General features: G+C 38.5%; 1 protein-coding gene and 1 pseudogene across 1 annotated transcript; one reads left to right on the top strand and one right to left on the bottom strand.

Annotated features, from left to right (window-relative positions):
- Positions 1-360: 360 nt before the first annotated feature.
- On the top strand, positions 361-4,707 carry LOC148717880 (2-Hydroxyacid oxidase 1-like). Its single transcript, XM_088742315.1, has 6 exons — positions 361-693; positions 800-951; positions 1,626-2,137; positions 2,488-2,649; positions 3,401-3,470; positions 4,098-4,707. Exons 1-6 carry the CDS (start codon positions 551-553, stop codon positions 4,160-4,162), a joined length of 1,104 nt encoding a protein of 367 aa, XP_088598441.1. The 5' UTR covers positions 361-550; the 3' UTR covers positions 4,163-4,707.
- Positions 4,708-9,142: 4,435 nt separating this feature from the next.
- On the bottom strand, positions 9,143-12,404 carry LOC148717879 (hepatocyte nuclear factor 1-beta-A-like; annotated as a pseudogene).
- Positions 12,405-17,073: the final 4,669 nt, after the last annotated feature.

The raw sequence follows: 17,073 nt of genomic DNA, 5'->3' as shown, positions 1-17,073 counted from the left end.
GGCAAACTGCACACAACTCCTAACAAAATGACTCCCCTGTACCGCTAGACGAAGTTTTAGTATTAGAAATCCATAAAAAGGATCATACCTCTCAAAACAGGAGAAGTCGGGGATATTTTCCTACAGAAATCCATGCAAAAAGCCGATAATTCCATCGAACTCACCCGGTGAGCACATCGAAGCGTTCAGCAGCGTAAAGTTGATGAACTCTGACCAGTTACTGTAACGTCATCATAATTCGCAGAAATCGTAAAATCGAAGTTTACCACCATTTTTCGTCAAGTTTAAGGTCCAATTTTAACGTTTCAAATTCAAGTAAATTGTTTTCGTAACGCAATACCCAAAGCCGTGACCTCCTTCTGGTCAATGTTTCTTTGACGCGACATTTGATGCGATCCTACAAGACATCCCATACATATCATAATCCATAATGAGGCTTGCTATATGAGGTTACGATATGTCCTAGATAAGATAGTTCTACCACGTTAACCCCTATTTAGTCTCGAAGAATAGCACAAATTTGACTAAAAGCTTAAAATCCGTCCGAAAGATGGTCGACTTCAGTGAACCCATGACAATGGCAGATCTTGAGAGATATGCCGCCAGACATCTGAACAAGAAAGCCTTCAATTACATTTCGACTGGAGCCGGCGACGAGATTTCTCTCCACGAAAACCGACAGGCTTTTACTAGGTAGCCGCACGAGCTAGTATGTTGTTTCTTCGAGTATGCTGCACATCAAAGCGTCAGTAATGTTTGAAGAATTACACGTTTATCTTTTATTTATGTTCTACCACAGGCTTAAACTTCGTCCAAGAATGCTGCGAGACGTCTCCAATCAAGACATCTCTGTCACGGTACTGGGTCACACACTAAACATGCCGATATGTGTGTCACCCACTTCTTACCATGGGATGGTGCATTCGGATGGCGAATTGGCCACAAGCAGAGGTAAAACTTGCGCTTGCATTTTGTCATAATCATGGTGTAGCAAATGTTGAGTGGTTTGTTTACATCGCTATTTCGTGTAAGGACCAACATGTACAAGCACATCAATGCGATAACGGTAGAGAGGTGACGTTTCGGGCAAAGGGCAAGTGGCAAGCTACAAAAATAGTTTCGCAAGGAGGTTAGCAGAGAAATTTCCATGTGTTTTTGCTTGGTTTGTCGGGCCGCTTTGCCTGCTTTGTTTGCCTCCCTCTCTCTCCCCCCCCTCAGTCGCCTTTAGGTATTCTTTCCAACAAGCTTTCGATTGAATGATCGTAATTTGGACACCCCGTTCTGTTGGTGTTGTGATACACGTACCTCCTCCAATCTCTAGAGAGGGGGGAGGGGGCAGGGAACGAACACTGGCTCAAGAGAGCAGCGAAAATAATGCCTCGCACGGAAGGCGAGGCAAACGTCCGCCTGTAGGTTCCTTAGGGCTAATACAATGCGAAATTTGAAGCGAGGTGTACAAGCAACAAGTCACGCTTTCAAAAACTCACGCATGCCTGAAAGTATTCTGTAGCCTGTCTCAGGCATTCATTTCTATCGCGCCGTTTATTTTCGCTCCTTGTTTTACAGCTGGAACATGCTAACTATTCTAGCGCTCATGTGACAAAATTGGTCTGTTTGTGTTTCAGCTGTTGGTTCTGTTGGTACAGCAATGGGGTTAAGCTTATACTCCACATACAGTATCGAGGAAGTCGCACAGGTGTCTCCCAACGCCATCAAGTTCATACAAATGCAGTTTTACAAAGATCGTACTTTGATGGAGGCGCTATTAAAAAGAGCTGAGAAAGCTGGCTTCAAGGCTGTTCTATTAACAGTCGATATTCCAGTTTCAGATTACGCAAGGCATAAAAGCAGGGCAAATTTTTCTCTTCCCCCGCATTTAAAGTTTGCTAATTTCTTGCATTTGCACGAGAAGAGTGGATTTAAGTCTAATGATGACCTAAGTGCTTATCTGGAGAGCCAGAACGACGGAAGTGTGAGGTGGGAAATATTGGATTGGTTGCGTTCCATTACATCACTTCCAATAGTTGCGAAAGGAATCTTGACCGCAGAAGATGCTCGTCTCGCAGTGCAGCATGGGGTACAAGGAATTCTTGTATCAAATCACGGAGCGAGGAATTTAGATGGTGTTCCAGCAACCGTAAGCTCATATGCCTTAATATTTCTTCATTACTTTTAGTTAAAAGTTTAATTAGTAGAGCAGTAATGAGATAAAGTCTGGGAATCACCGGTAGTCACTGAACTGTTCAAATGCTCTACTCAAAGAGCAAAATAAATTGAAACAAAATAAATTCATAAGAGAACACACCAGACCTGGAAAAAAAGTCGATTTTATTACTTTGGCCACCTTGTCACCATAATTGTAACGTAGAGAAGACATGCCCCTTCCCGCTTGGCATTAACTTAGAGCTACGGCTCCAAGATGCCGAAAAATTGGGATATCAGTGCGACTGAGGAGTGAAAATATCGTTTCTTTTTGGTTTTGTGTAGATTGAAGTTTTATCTGAGATAGTGGAGGCCGTGCGGGGAAGTGGAGTCGAAGTGTATCTGGACGGTGGTGTGAGACTGGGCACTGATGTTTTAAAGGCCCTTGCTTTGGGTGCTCGCGCGGTGTTTGTTGGGAGGCCTGTTCTCTGGGGGCTGGCGTATCAGGTAGCAAGAAATAGTTTGGAGATCTCTGAAATCATAGGCTGGAAATTTTTCATGTTTCGTGACTTGCCAATGCGTATAAGCAGTGGCCAGGCTGTAAGCAACACTTTTGTAAAGTTCTGCTTCAACTGTTCATGATGTTCTAGAATAAAATTTTACGCTCAGCTTATGCAAATGAGAACAACCGAATATAAATTACCTTTTTATCAATGCGTTCAAACTTAATTATAACATAACCAAAGTAAAGCGCGCGCTCTGATTGGTCAATCTAGCGTCCCCCATTTGCCCATGGGTGTACGCTGCTGACGTGAGCAAATGCAAAGACTATTTTTCCGCGCGCGCTTGTTTTTTCTGGTCACGTAAGATTTGTTAAATAAAAGGGAACTCTTTAGCTACAATGTATCAATGTTATGTTATAAAACAAATGGTAAACACCACAGCGTACACTATTGAGTTATGGATGCACTTGGGGAGGTTTGCTAAGCACTCAAGAAGCTAGAGTCGCTCGAGGCTATCCCCTCGAGCGACTCTTATGCTTCTTTCGTGCTTAGCAACCTCCCGCGTGCATCCATAACTCAATAGTGTAGCTGTGGTGTTTACCATTTGTTTATTGCAAACCAGTCCTGGAAATTCAGCTTCAGAAAAAAAAAACTTATGGTATAAAAGGAAACCTAAAAGATTTGCAGACAATGTTACTCGAGATACCACGACACGTTCTGTTGGTTAGAAATGTAGACTTCCTGTTTTTTTCTAGGGCGAGCAAGGAGTTGCCAAGGTTCTTCGAATGCTCAGGAATGATCTAAAAACAGCCATGGCTCTATCAGGTTTGACACAAATAACAACTTGATCCTTCAATTATATTCTAGCTCAAAACTGTACGTAAGCAGCTTTTGTTCACGTGAAGACCACAAGATGGAAAAAAAGTCAGCTCAAGAAAAGATTCGGATGCACGTGCATGTTGAGTTTTGACTTATGAATGTTTCCTATGTAGAGAGGACAGTTCGTTCCCGGGGTCTCTCCCCTCCAACCAGGGAACCCTCCTCGATCAACTTTTCTCACCCATATAAGATATACCTCGTGTAAAGGCCGATTTACGCGGTACGGCTTTGTCGCATGCGAAAATTTAGCAAGAGGCCTACAACACGATTTGTTTCGTGTAAATCAAACCTAGAACTCGACTTTTTCAAAACGATGCTACAATCGTAGCCGAAATCGATAAAAATGACGTATTGTGTGACAAATTTCCACTGACTAGGGAAGGAAAATAACGTTTCCTTTCGTCAGAATGGCGGACGAAGTTGCCGTTGTTAGTAAGTGTTCGAATACAAAAGCAAAGACAACTTGTAAAAAAGTTGAGAAAACAAGGAAACAAAGTCATAGCATGTAAATCGGCCCAAAGGATACCACCAATCATTACTGGTGTCAGTTCTCCTTTTTTAATTTGGTTCTAGGATGTGCATCTCTGAAGGACATCACTCCTTCGTTGGTGATGAAATCTGCAACCAGTAGACTTTGAACGTCATTCGATGGCAATAAATCCTAGCAAAGATATTCACAAGGCCCACGAAACAATCAGTCAATGAAATCGAAATAATCAGTTAATGAAACAGTCAAAAATGGGAAAATTCAAATGGAACAGCACCTGTGTTCAAGTTAAACAAGGAAAAGGGAGTGCCTCTAGAGAGAGAACACCAAGAGGAATATATTACATGCCACACTTCCTTCAATACTCTTACCAAATCCCTTGATGACGAGAGTGGCTGGCTAATCAAATATCAAGGTTGTTAGAATAAAAGAATGGTCACCAGCTAAAGAAACTCTTGATTGTTAAGTGAATTCTCCTGGTCAGAACGAAAGGAAATGTATAGAGAACATTATGGAGAATCTGGTCGATTTGTAGTATTCATGACAGCCTGGCTATCATGACAAAGAATCGCTCCGACGAAGGGCTAACGCTCGAAACGTCAGCTTTTGTAATCATTACGGTGGCTAATTTACCATTTCAACTTTGTTGATATATCCAAATTATATCATTAAAAGAACCTCGAGTTTTGCCTTGGAGCATTTACACCTCCACTCTGTGCATGGCACGTGCACTTTTTGATCCTTCACCTGTGATTATGCGTCGATTAATTCAAATCTTCAACACCCCCCTCGGGCAACCACCCGGGCATTTGATCTTTTGAAGATTGGCTCGTTCAGATTCCCCCGTCGGAGCAAAATTGTGTTCAAATGCCCCACAAAATATTGAACGATTCTTTTCCTGATCAAATGCAAACTCACGTACTAGGTGTTAGTGCTACTGTTGGGTTTTCCACTTGCAAGCATCATTCTAAGATGTAAAACTGTCTTTCTCGGCCATTCGCTCACGAAAGCAGACTCTTTACCTTCAAACTCCGGATCCTCCATTAAAACACGTGTATTACGCTGGAAAGACTTGACAATTTCTGTTTACCTTTGTATGTCAAGAAATGGTTAGATACTCTAGTCTTCTCGGATAGGGACGAATAAGTGGAGGTCCCGTCTCCTGCAGGGTTAGGGGTAGGAGACGTTAATTTCCCACACACGAGATTACTATGTGATGGATGTCCTCCCCTGGGGTGGCTGCTGGGTGGGAATTGGTCCTGAAAAGCCCCCATGGGGAGTGGTCAATTAACCTATGTATCAGACAACAAATATATATGAAAATACATAGACATGAACTGCGGTTATGAAACATATATGTGCACGATCCTTCGCAGTAAAGCACTATTTAAGCAATGGTGAAAATCAGACCTGAAAAAAATTCAGGCCTGTACGGGATTCGAACCACTGACCTCTGCGATACTAGTGCAGCGCTCTACCAATTGAGCTAACAAGCCAACTGGGAGCAGGCCATCAAATTAATTCGACATAAACCCGTAGATGATAAATCAAACAACAAATATATATGAAAATACATATATATGAACTGCTCCCAGTATATATTTGTTGTTTGATTTATTATCTACGGATTTATGTCGAATTAATTTGATGGCCTGCTCCCAGTTGGCTTGTTAGCTCAATTGGTAGAGCGCTGCACTAGTATCGCAGAGGTCAGTGGTTCGAATCCCGTACAGGCCTGAATTTTTTTCAGGTCTGATTTTCACTATTGCTTAAATAGTGCTTTACTGCGAAGGATCGTGCACATATACGTAACCTATGTATGTATGTATGTTTACATTTCCCAGCCTCGAATAAGGACAACGATCAAATGCCCGTGAATCTCCCGAGGGGTGGGGATGCCGGAAGCTTCGAATTGATCGGCGCATTACAGATCCTAACTATGCCGCCGGGAAGAGTTTTCGCTTACAGTTATTTGCCATACGTTAGTACAGGGAGAGGGGATCATTTCTCTATGCCTAACACCAACAAGAGACGTAGACCAAATGAAACTGTGTGTCAAATAAGATAGTTTTGTGTCGAAAAAGGAAGAACAGACAGCAACTCGCATGGAATTCTTTTATCCGCAAGAAATCACAAGTGCGGTGAATATTACACTTCAAAAACTATTGAAAAGTTGAACATTTGTACGCTGTAAAATTGTTTTCATTGTGCTAGAAACAAATTGCAATGTGATTGGTGAGAGCAACAGACCACAATCGGATTGCAGCCAGCAACTGTGAAATAATAAGACTACCAGACAGGTGCGAGCGACATACCGTAATTTAATTGGTACTGGCAATATATTGCAGTCTGATTGGTGACCGCCGCAAACTGTTTACGAAATTTAGATCGTATTTTTTTTAAACTAAATCTGTTTATGAGCAAATCAGGGCTTTGATTCATGGACCACCAAATTCCTTTTTATCATTTAAGCCGGTTCACACGAAAAAGTTTTCCTTGAAGTTTGCGCACTTATCAGCGCATGTGTATGGGAAAACCTGGCAAGTTCTTCCTTGATAAGGCTCCTTGTTCAAACACTCGCATGCCAGTTTTCAAACAAAAAGCTTAACTCTCAAGGCAAACTTTGTCAAAAAAAAAAAAATCTCTCCTTCAAACACACGAACAAGTAAAAGTTGTCAAGGACATTTGTCAAGGAAAACTTGCTCGTGTGTAACCGAAAATACATGTCTTAAATTAAAGATTGTCCTCAGTCTCTCTTGCATAAATTCTTTAATTGATAGGATCAAGTATGATTTTAAAATCACATCTCAAATAAGAACAAGTTTTCATTTCATTATGAAAATAGCCATATATCATTTCATTGAAAATTTCTTTTACTTAAGAATCATTGTCTATTTAATATAAATTTAAGAACATCATTTCCTATCATAGGCAATATAATAATAATATCATTCTTGAATGTCAGAGGCCAGTAATGGATTAATGTCAGTGCCTGAGCATTTGTGCACCCACCCCTCTCCTAACCAAATAACAGCAGTCAACTGATAGCAAGTTAGGTAAGGGGTGGGTGCCTAGGTGTTCAGATACTAACATTGACCCCCAGTATTCATAGCTCTCTTTCAGTGCAAAGGGATTTTGAAAGATCTGATGCACGATCTGCACAGAGTCTCCTAACACTAAAATACAACAATTAAATAAAGAAATATAACATAAATCTCCAATCATATGTACACTTAGAATTGTAACTGTTTAAGATAAAACCAGTTTTTCAAAATAAAATTTGCCATTCTCTTAATATTTCCTAAAACCATTGGCTATTCCATCGTTTTCAATCAATACTACAGTTACAAAAATATATCTTTCTACTTTTCACTATTTAAATTTATGACTTCAAATAATTCATTACTTATTTAAATACGTATTTAAATCTTAAAATAGATGGGATGCATGTATTCAAATGACGCGTGTGAAATATTCCATTCTTCAAAAAGTAAATCATATCACCTTACCCTCATTCAACTAAATTATTAATTTTCCATGCCATTTAAAGTATGATTGAATAAACTATTTGCAAACTACAAATTGTGGACACTTATGACCACAATATAGTACATAAGCATTTTATAAATAGAAAAACAGTGCGATGAATAATCAAAGATTACACCTCTGTGGCCAGTCACATTTAACTTTCAAGTTAAAGTTCCCACACAACTCCATATTTGAATTTCTATCATAAAATCAGACTACCCTGCCTAATTAAGGATGGTAATGGGACCAAGTCTGGGGTGGATCCAGGCGTGGTTCAGGTGGTTTGGTCGCACCCCCGAAATTCTCTCTCAAAATGCCGGAAATCATGTTTTTGAAAACCTAATTTTTCAAAATCTCCCCGGGGTAGCGTGCACTCGGACAATTCTCCAAACCTCCCTTGACTTAATCCTGGATCCGCCTCTGCAAGTTGAGTTGATTTGATTTAAAATTATACAAGTGATTGAAAAATCCAATGACTACAAAGCAGGAGTCTGATTTGTCAATCACAAGTACGATTACAGACCAAACTGGATGACAGAAAGTCCTCTTATCGATCAATCATAACCATTACAATTTCTGGAAAAAAAATTATGTCTTAAGTAAAAAAATTCTTCGATTTTGGAAATTCCCCACTTTTAAAGGGCAAGTGGTTGTTGCTATGGTTATTATGAACAAATCTGTGATTGGTGGTTAACTGAGTGGGCTTTGTATGATTAGCTGCTTTAACTATCCCACTACAGGTGTTCAGTTAAAGCCAACTGTCTGATTACATTTCCTACTACAACTCTCTGGACTAAATAGTAAAAAAAAAAAATAAAGCAGCTAACGTCCAAATCACATTTGAGGAAATTGTAATGATTACGATTGTTCAAGTGAACAATTCATGTTCACTCCCCCTAATATATGGGTAAATAATATAGAGTCATTTAAAAAATAAATTGAATTCATGACAATGGCATGATGCATTATTATTCAATTCCTCAAAATCAGTGCAATGGATAATCAAAGGAAACTACTGTGTGCCAGCCACAGCCTTCACAATAACTTCCGATTATATTTATGTAGATAAAATAAAGTTATAATCAAAAATAATTTTGGAAAATGAACTATGATGTAGATTTGAAAAATGAGCTTTGATACAGTTGGAAAATATAATATATCACTTGATTACTGCCGTTAAATAATCGGATAAACCAAGATAATTTCTAGCAACGGAACAAACCTTGGCTAAAAAGCATGACTGATATTACTTAACAATACAACTGTTAGGTCATCAAAAGTTTTAATTTCAGGCTTAATCCCAAGCTGGGAACTTAGCAAATTGACATGTGATATCTAAGGCAATTATTCCCATACCTCACAGACTTCTTGGGTTTCAGAACAACAACTTAAACATTTGGCTGCTAAGAAAATAGCTGCAGACTTTTTCCATAACAGAACAAATCAGAAATCCAAATGTGTTTAAGTTGTCTTGCATTGAGTTGTTGAAACCACTTGTTTCTTTTTTAGAACATTTAAAATTAAATGTCTGTTGGTAAATCTGTTTTTGGTTTGTAGTTATCTTCCTTAATTCCCTGCTAGCCTAATCATGGAAGATAGATGTGCATCATGAGCTTTCCCCATTGAAATGGTGAGTGCTTTGTTGTATGGACTTGCACTTTGATGTTGACTGACTAGCTGTCTCTCCGAGGCCAGAACATTTTCCAATTTTCCTTGTATCTTTAGTTGGTGGCTTTGAATTTTCACTGCTTTGCTACTCCGTTTTAGTCATATTACTGTTACATTTTCAGCAATGATTGTCTCATCATCACCATTTTCAACTTTGACTCTGTCATACTTCAATTCTGCCTTAATACCCTTATCTGTAGTAGTGTTTGTTGAATGGCTTTTTTCCACAATTACATCTTTCACTGCAGTTTCAAGTTTCACTTCATATATAGGGGATCTTGGGTCACTCTGTGGTGTTCTATCATTGTTATTCAAGCTTGTATTAATAGATGGTGGAATGCTGACTTGAACTGGAGCCTGACTGGGTATTGGCACATGTTGAGTTGTTACTACAGGATTAGTCAGTCCAGGAGGATTGGAGAGCCCTGCCTGAAGTGGTGTTGCCTTGGGACCAGCAGGAACTGAAGTTGTTATGCTCGGGTGCGGGATCACTGGTGACACACTGTGTTTGGAGTGGGGGATGCCAGTTGGCCTGTATCATATAAAATACACCGACATATGTATCATGAGGGAGATTATTTTAACAGTCAATATAGGGAAGATGGTTGGCACGCTATTGACCCTTAACTCCCAGAAGTGATTTACATGGAACTTCTCTCGACAATATCCATACATTATCCAGCAAACAGGTAGCAAGATTACTCAAACTTATCAGGTAGAAGTTATCTTGATCTCACACCAAATTCTCCTAAATAATAAACAAGGGAATATGTCGAAGCTAGAGGGGTGAATTAACCAACATATTATATTGGAAGAGAAATACTCAAGTGTACCACATAATATTACATAAAAAGTTCTCAGTTGAACAGAATTCATTCTTGAACAAATCTTATAATAAGTCCTAAGGAGCTGACAAGGAGAATTTGTTTCGCATCCAAAAACTTCTTTAGTTGGTGATCAATTCTTTTGTTCTCATGACTATAATGTGTGATTCAGAGGGGACATTGTAAGGAAAAATTAGATGCTAGTCACTGTTAGGGGTGAACTTCTAACAATTTGTTATCCTGTGGTGACCATTTCTATAACTCCTGGGGAGGGAGGGATACACTAGTGTATAGTGATCTAGCCTTAGATGAAACCTGGACCTCTTGATCCAAAGTGTCCGGAACTAGCCAACATAAACAGAAGAAGAAAAGAAAACAGAGATAAAAAAGAATACAGAGTTAATTTTTTTTTATTTCTCAGATCTTTTAAGTTTTTTTTATCATAATTTTGTAAATATTCTCAGGCATTTCAAATAAAATATATTTTAATTATTTTATCATACTACTTTAATTATTATAACTATCAAAAACCGACTAATTGTTTAGTAGAATTTTAGAAATGAAAATTGATATTATTAGTTATTAACAAGACAGTTTTTTAGTGTACATATTCAATTTCCAAGATCTACCCTTAGAAATTCATTTTCCTAATGTAATAACGTTTTTTTAGTTTTAATTGTCAATCAATTTTTAGCAATATATTAAATAGAAACAAGAGATTATATTCTTAAGATAGAAAATAATAATTTTTATTATGATTTAAAATAATACAGAAGTCCATCCATTTTAGGGGTCCAAATTTTGGTTTAAAAATGTCAACTGATATGAGGTCTTTCATGACACATTGAGGCGGATTGCCGTCTTTTATTCCATAACGACTCCTACCTGGTGCTGTAACTGGAGCATCTGGGTAGTGTGAGGCATCAATTGCCAATTTAAGCCTAAATGTTTCTTCTTTGCGTCTATTGGCAAACCAGTTCTAAACACGGCTCTCAGTTACCAGATTTGGACCAAGGCCTTCCACATTATCATATGGTATACCTCTCTGACTGTACTCTGCCCTGTTGCAAGCTTCCACCAATGCTTTCCTGAAGAAAAATATTTAATGGTTACATTAAAAATGGGCTCTGAATTTTTCTTATAAATGAGAAGTGAGAGAATACACACATTAACACAGGCAAATAATTTTATAATCATGTTACCGTTCTTCCTTTGAAGGATCTTTTTGTTCTTCATAAGACTGATACAGGATACTAGTGGAAGCTGGTCCCCATTTAAATCTGTTTCTTCTTGGTTTCTTTGATGGACTTCCTTCCACATCTTCACTTTCTGTAACTTGTCTCTTCCCAGGGGTGCTATATTCTAATGATAAAAATGGACATTGAGTCACCACAAAAGGACAACACGTGACTACAAGCAGACTACAAGCAAGTTTGTTATCAAGATTTCACCTCTGTTCCCCTTTACCTTTTTCTATTAATCAAATAGATTTCGTGACTGGCCGTGTGTCTTTCCAGATCACCAATGACGTCAAAATGTGGTAAGAACAAAAACAGGCACACAAAGTACAGTAGAGTGTGTCCCTGATGTCCTTACTACATTTTGAAATCTTCTATGCTTTATCCAAGTTACCGCGCAGACAAACAGCATTATGAAATCAATTCGTTTTATTGTTTTGATTTAAAAAAAAAAAAAAAAAAAAGACAATGGTGAGATCATCTGGGCGTAGATCTGTCTTCCAGTAGATCATAAGTAAGAACCAATCTAAATATGTGTATAACTCAGCTTATCATCTAAATACTACTATTGCTGAGAGAGAAAACCCCTCACCCCCCTCAACACCCCTCTCACCCCCTCACAGAAAGCATCTTGATTCACTTAGATAGGGCACATACTGCCTCACACTTCTGGAGCCTGCCATGATTTTTTTTGGTACAAAACATGATGTAACAGTTGTGATTCCTTGCGAAGGATATAATTCAAGGACAGATAACCCCCCGGACGGCATTTTGACAGAATTTGATGTCCAGTCCATAATGTTGAAAATCTAAACCTACTCAGATGGGGAAGGTGGGGCGAAGCAGATTCCCCTCACTGTCCTATTTATTGATGATATGCACATTAGATTATAATAACGATGCAAACTACTTCCTTACGTTCAATAATTTCTTTCCTCTTGTTCTCAAACCAAGTATAGAGAGCTGCTCTTTTGCTTGTCTTCATAGGAGTACCCTTATTCAGATGCTGTGATAAGTGACTCTGGTTCAAACCGGTGGATTCCACCACTTCACGCTGTGGAATGTTGTGTTGCTGCATATACATTTTTATCAACTTGGCTGCTTGCCATGGGTCCATTCTAGGGAATTAAAAAAAAATTTCAGCCTCAGACTATCTTCATCTTGAAGAATTTTTAAAAAATAAGATGAGTTTTCTTCAGTAATGACAGTCAAAATTTCCATTGTCTGCCCTCTTAACTCTTCGACTCCCACGAGTGGCCAAAACAGAATTTCTCCTTATAACATCAATACCACGTCAAGCAGTAAAGTGCAAGAGTTAACAAAAATATTAGTTGGGGGAATGTTGGTTAATCCAATACTACATTCTCTGATCCAACATTGTAAGAATTGTATGGCAGACAGTAAGGAGAATTACTGATATGATCTTGGGAGTGAGGGGGTTAAAAGTGTCCCATATTCATCATAGGGGATACGCATTATTTGTTCCAAGTCTTGAAAGCAAAGATGCCTATCTCTAAATTTCAAAATCTAAAGATGTTTGATTTTGGATCATGTTTACCCCTCATATATTTGTTCTTTCTACCCCCTTCTCTTTGTCTCTTCGTATAAACTGAGAATGCTGAATGAACACCCACAACTTAGAGCCACTTCCTCCTCCCCCCCCCCCTAAAAAAATATGGAGGAATATACAACTAAGGAGAGAAAACATATACCTCTTTTTGACCAAGTTTAAAAAGAGAAGTTTATAGATGGTGCTGTAAAGTGAAGTAAGTTGGTCTTTGCTGTTCTGGTTGGTGTTATTTAACGAAATCAAGCATTCGCTGAATATCTCAATGGCCTTCTGAACACGATCTGAGTTTAGCAGGAACACGGCAACAGGGATGGCTATGCTCACGGAAGTTATCATGGCTTATACCGCTAGGTTTTCCGATTGCCATCCTTTCCTATTATTTGATTCAAATCAGGGAAAAATCATTTTTAGTAACACAGGTTAACTAATGTCTTGATAATCTGGATTCATTATGAGTCAATATGAAAAGGAAGCTATATAGGAACTTGAAAAACAAACTGGCTGGGTCGATTATTTTTCAGTACCGAGCTGAAAGTGTAAGAATTCACAAAACTGACTCAAAATAAGAAATAAATGGAAAAGGGGCTTGGATTGGTAAAACTGGAGAAATCAGCTGATCACGATCCGTGAAACTTGTAAAATAACCTTTACCACAGATTGTTTGAAAACGGACTGTGTCACTGTTACGCCTTGAAAGTGAACTGTTATCCATCCGATTATTGATCTAGCTTTTTCGTTCTTTCATTTTATCACATGATGCAAGAAAGAAAGTTGACCAATGGTTACGTGACGGAGGTCGCGCCCATTACTACAAATTACATCGGTCAACTTGAGCGGGAAAGTTTCTATAAAAACTGCATGCGGTCCTGCATGCGTCGGTAGGGGGTATTACAAAATAATTTGGTTTTGTCGGTCAAATGAGTTGATAATGTAAATTGGCCACCGTAAAGCTGATCTTTTCGAGCGTTAGCCCTTCATCAGAGTGGTTCATAATCTTGGGAAATCAATAGTGTTATATCGCTAGTATTCAATAAGTTTCAGTTTCTCAAAGAAGAAATAAATTAAAACATCTCTTCTCTTGAGCGTGAGTGCAGTGTCACAGACCGACTTGTTTTCTCGTGCGAGATTCAGGCGCTTTAAATAAAGAAACAGATTACGCTCCTTGGAAAAGTCTGTACCACAAAACCGCTAATATCCACAGATTTCAGCTAAGGGTATCTCGGCTATGAAATGCTTGTGTACAAGTGAAAAACGAAAAAATAATTTGTATCTGCCGAGATCTTTGATTCGTTCGTTGAACACTCCTAAAACAATGTCAAGTTAATAAGTGATGCAGATTATAGCCATTGGATATGTAAAGCGAGGGACAGTCCACATCATAAATAGGTCTGATTTAAGCTTTTTTGATCATCAGTCTCTTAAAGTGGGCGATACTCAATAATCTTAGCTAATGAGGATAAAATATGGGGTATAAAGCGACAAAGGTTCGAATAAGTCACTGTAGAACGAATGTATTTCACGCTTGTGGGGGCGATTCTTTCACAGCGTGACAGAACAAGCGCAAACGCAGTCACTGGGCCTTCCGATGAGAGTCTACTTCTATAGAGTTACTAAATAGCTATTGCTGATAAAAACCGAGTGAATAGAAATGATTTTCGATCGCACTTACCAAGATGTTGACTTTGTAGTTGATGCTTCGAAAATGAAACAACAAGAACAATGAAATCAGTGCAGTCGGGACTTCTTCCAACCTTCCGAAATTTCCACTGTCACAATGTTTTGAGGGTTTTGAGGATCCAGCTCATTTGCGTTTTATGTTACTCCCTTCCCCCTCCAGGCTAATCCCAAAAGTAGAGGAAAAGTTTTATTGCAAATTTTTTTTTGTACTCGTGTACTTTTGCGTCTTATTTAGGTTGAAATTTTCAACGCTTAGTGGTCATATGATAAAATACTTACTGAGTTTTGTACATAGTATTTCAATCGTTTTGTAACGTTACACTTTTATAACTAATGATGGATTTGAGCGAGCAAAGTGAAAAATGTTATTCTCTCTTAAAAGGGAACGTTAGATTTTAATGTTTATCGCTTTGGAACGGTTGGATTTGCTCCACAAGATCAATCACAATACAACTGAAGCTTCTTTCTTCAACTGGTAACCTATCTGTGCCTGATGATCGACTTATTGACTTCGTGAACTTTTCATTCATTTTGCGGTTATGGTTTGCATGATCGAAGACAAAAACACTCACAGATGTAAAGATTAGAAAAACGGACGGAGTGGATCGGTAATTTGCTTTAAGAATAACCACATCAGTTGTCTTAGCTTTGGTGTGACTAAAATATGGTAACAAGAAGATGACATCAGAGAGAAGATCTAGCCTGACTCTCAGTCATAATTAACAATTGATACTCCTGGGGAGGGGAGAGAGGGGGGGACAAGCTATACACCTGGACTACATATACGTTGGGATGGATGCGAAAATAGTCGGTTCCTAGTTATGAAGCACGGACCTCGCTGCCAATGTTTTCCCGTTCGGCCCTCCCACTCAGTCAAAAAGTACATAGCATTTTGTATGTCACACTTTTATAACTAATGATTGATTTGAACAAGCCAAGAAAAAAATTATTTTTCTTAACAGGGAAAGTAAAGCTTCAATCTTCAAGTTTACGCTTTGGAACGTTTGGATTTGCACCACAAAATCGATCACAAGATCGATCACAGTACAACTGATCGAAGTTTCTTTCTTTAAACGGTTAGTTATCTATGCGGGATCGGAGAAGCTGCTCATTGTCTTCACGAATTTTTTCCTTTTCTAGCGGGTGTGGTTTGCATCATCGAAGCTCCTGTCTTAAAACGGTAAGCTATCTGTGTGTTTCATTTTCTTCCAGGTGTGATTAGCATCATCGGAGACAAAAATACTAACTGATCTAATAACCACATCACTGGTCTCACCTTTGGAGGCATTAATCCAGTGACTAAAATATGGTAACAAGCAGATGACATCAGTGAGATGATCTAGCTTGACTCTCAGTAATAATCAATGATTGATGCTTATTTTGGGTAGGGGAGAGAGTTGGGAGAAATGAACTTGAACCACATTTACGTTGTGGTTACGTGCACCTGAAAGACACTCTCCTGAAAACTCGCTACGGCAATTGCCGGGGGTTTTACCTTTTTGTTTCCTCTTTTCCTCAGACAACTGCAAGAAACTTGCAATTTGAAAGCACTAAAACCGAAGATTCATACGAATGATAACAGTTCTATATAGCGTAGGTTTTTCCTTGTCTTCTTCCTCAAACAAGCTTGACAAGCTTATTTCCAATTCATGATTTTTAGAATTTTTGTTGCCCCCACATTTGATAAAAAAATTCCTTTCAAAATGACTGGATTTTGTTGTATTTGATGTCAACACTACCTGATTTCTCAGAATTCGGGAAATTCCATTTTCTAAGAAGAAATGGCCTTGTTTGTTATCGTGTACATCTGAGGCGTTGGGAACATTTTTCAAATAGTAGGGGTAGGGTAGGGGGTTATAGCTGCGTCAAACTTGAATTAAAGAGCATACGGTCCAGAATGTTTATGATCATGATCGGTGAGACGGGGGGTAAAATCTCTCCATTGATCATGACTCCTTTGGATGCCTCCATAGGTGTCAAACACTGTTACTGCCACTTTGTGATTATTGAAAGGAAAAATTAAAACTGTGATAAAAACATCGCTGAAAATGCTAGAAACTATTCAATTATCAAATACATTCGAAGAAAAGATCAAAAGGTTATATACTTTCTTTAAAGTGTTTTACTATGTACGAGCCGTTAACTAATGATTCTCATTTCACAAAATTTCGTTACAAACTAGAAATTTATCTCTAATCTTACAGAAGATAGCGAGAGTCAAACTCCCCAGTTTTCATACGACTTCCCAAAATTCAAAACGGAAATTGAATACCGCGGGAGAATGAATGAAATTCCGTCTCTGAGAGGAAGATACGGAGACCTATACAGCAGTTTACTCAGAGGATTTAAGCGTTCCAACTCAAGTAAATACATTCCGGTTTGTACATCACACTGTTACTACTAACGGTGGATTTGACCATGCTAAAATTATTAATGTTATTCTTTTTTAAAAGGGAAAGTCAGGCCTCAGTGTTCATCGCTTTGGAAAGTTGGATTCTCATCATAAAATCGATGACAGTACAAATGAAGCTTCTTTCTCTAAACTGTGAGCTATCTG

This window comes from Stylophora pistillata, chromosome 13, assembly GCF_964205215.1.
Source record: "Stylophora pistillata chromosome 13, jaStyPist1.2, whole genome shotgun sequence".
Lineage (NCBI taxonomy): Eukaryota > Metazoa > Cnidaria > Anthozoa > Scleractinia > Pocilloporidae > Stylophora > Stylophora pistillata.
The sequence above is the reverse complement of the archived record's forward strand: the minus strand, read 5'-3'. Positions and strand labels throughout refer to the sequence as shown.

Excerpts from the sequence above, each read along its gene's own strand:
- LOC148717880 (XM_088742315.1), top strand. The coding sequence starts at position 551 with ATGGTCGACTTCAGTGAACCCATGACAATGGCAGATCTTGAGAGATAT. Across the intron at positions 952-1,625 it reads CGAATTGGCCACAAGCAGAG|CTGTTGGTTCTGTTGGTACA; the intron begins GTAAAACTTGCG and ends TTTGTGTTTCAG. Across the intron at positions 2,650-3,400 it reads TCTGGGGGCTGGCGTATCAG|GGCGAGCAAGGAGTTGCCAA; the intron begins GTAGCAAGAAAT and ends GTTTTTTTCTAG.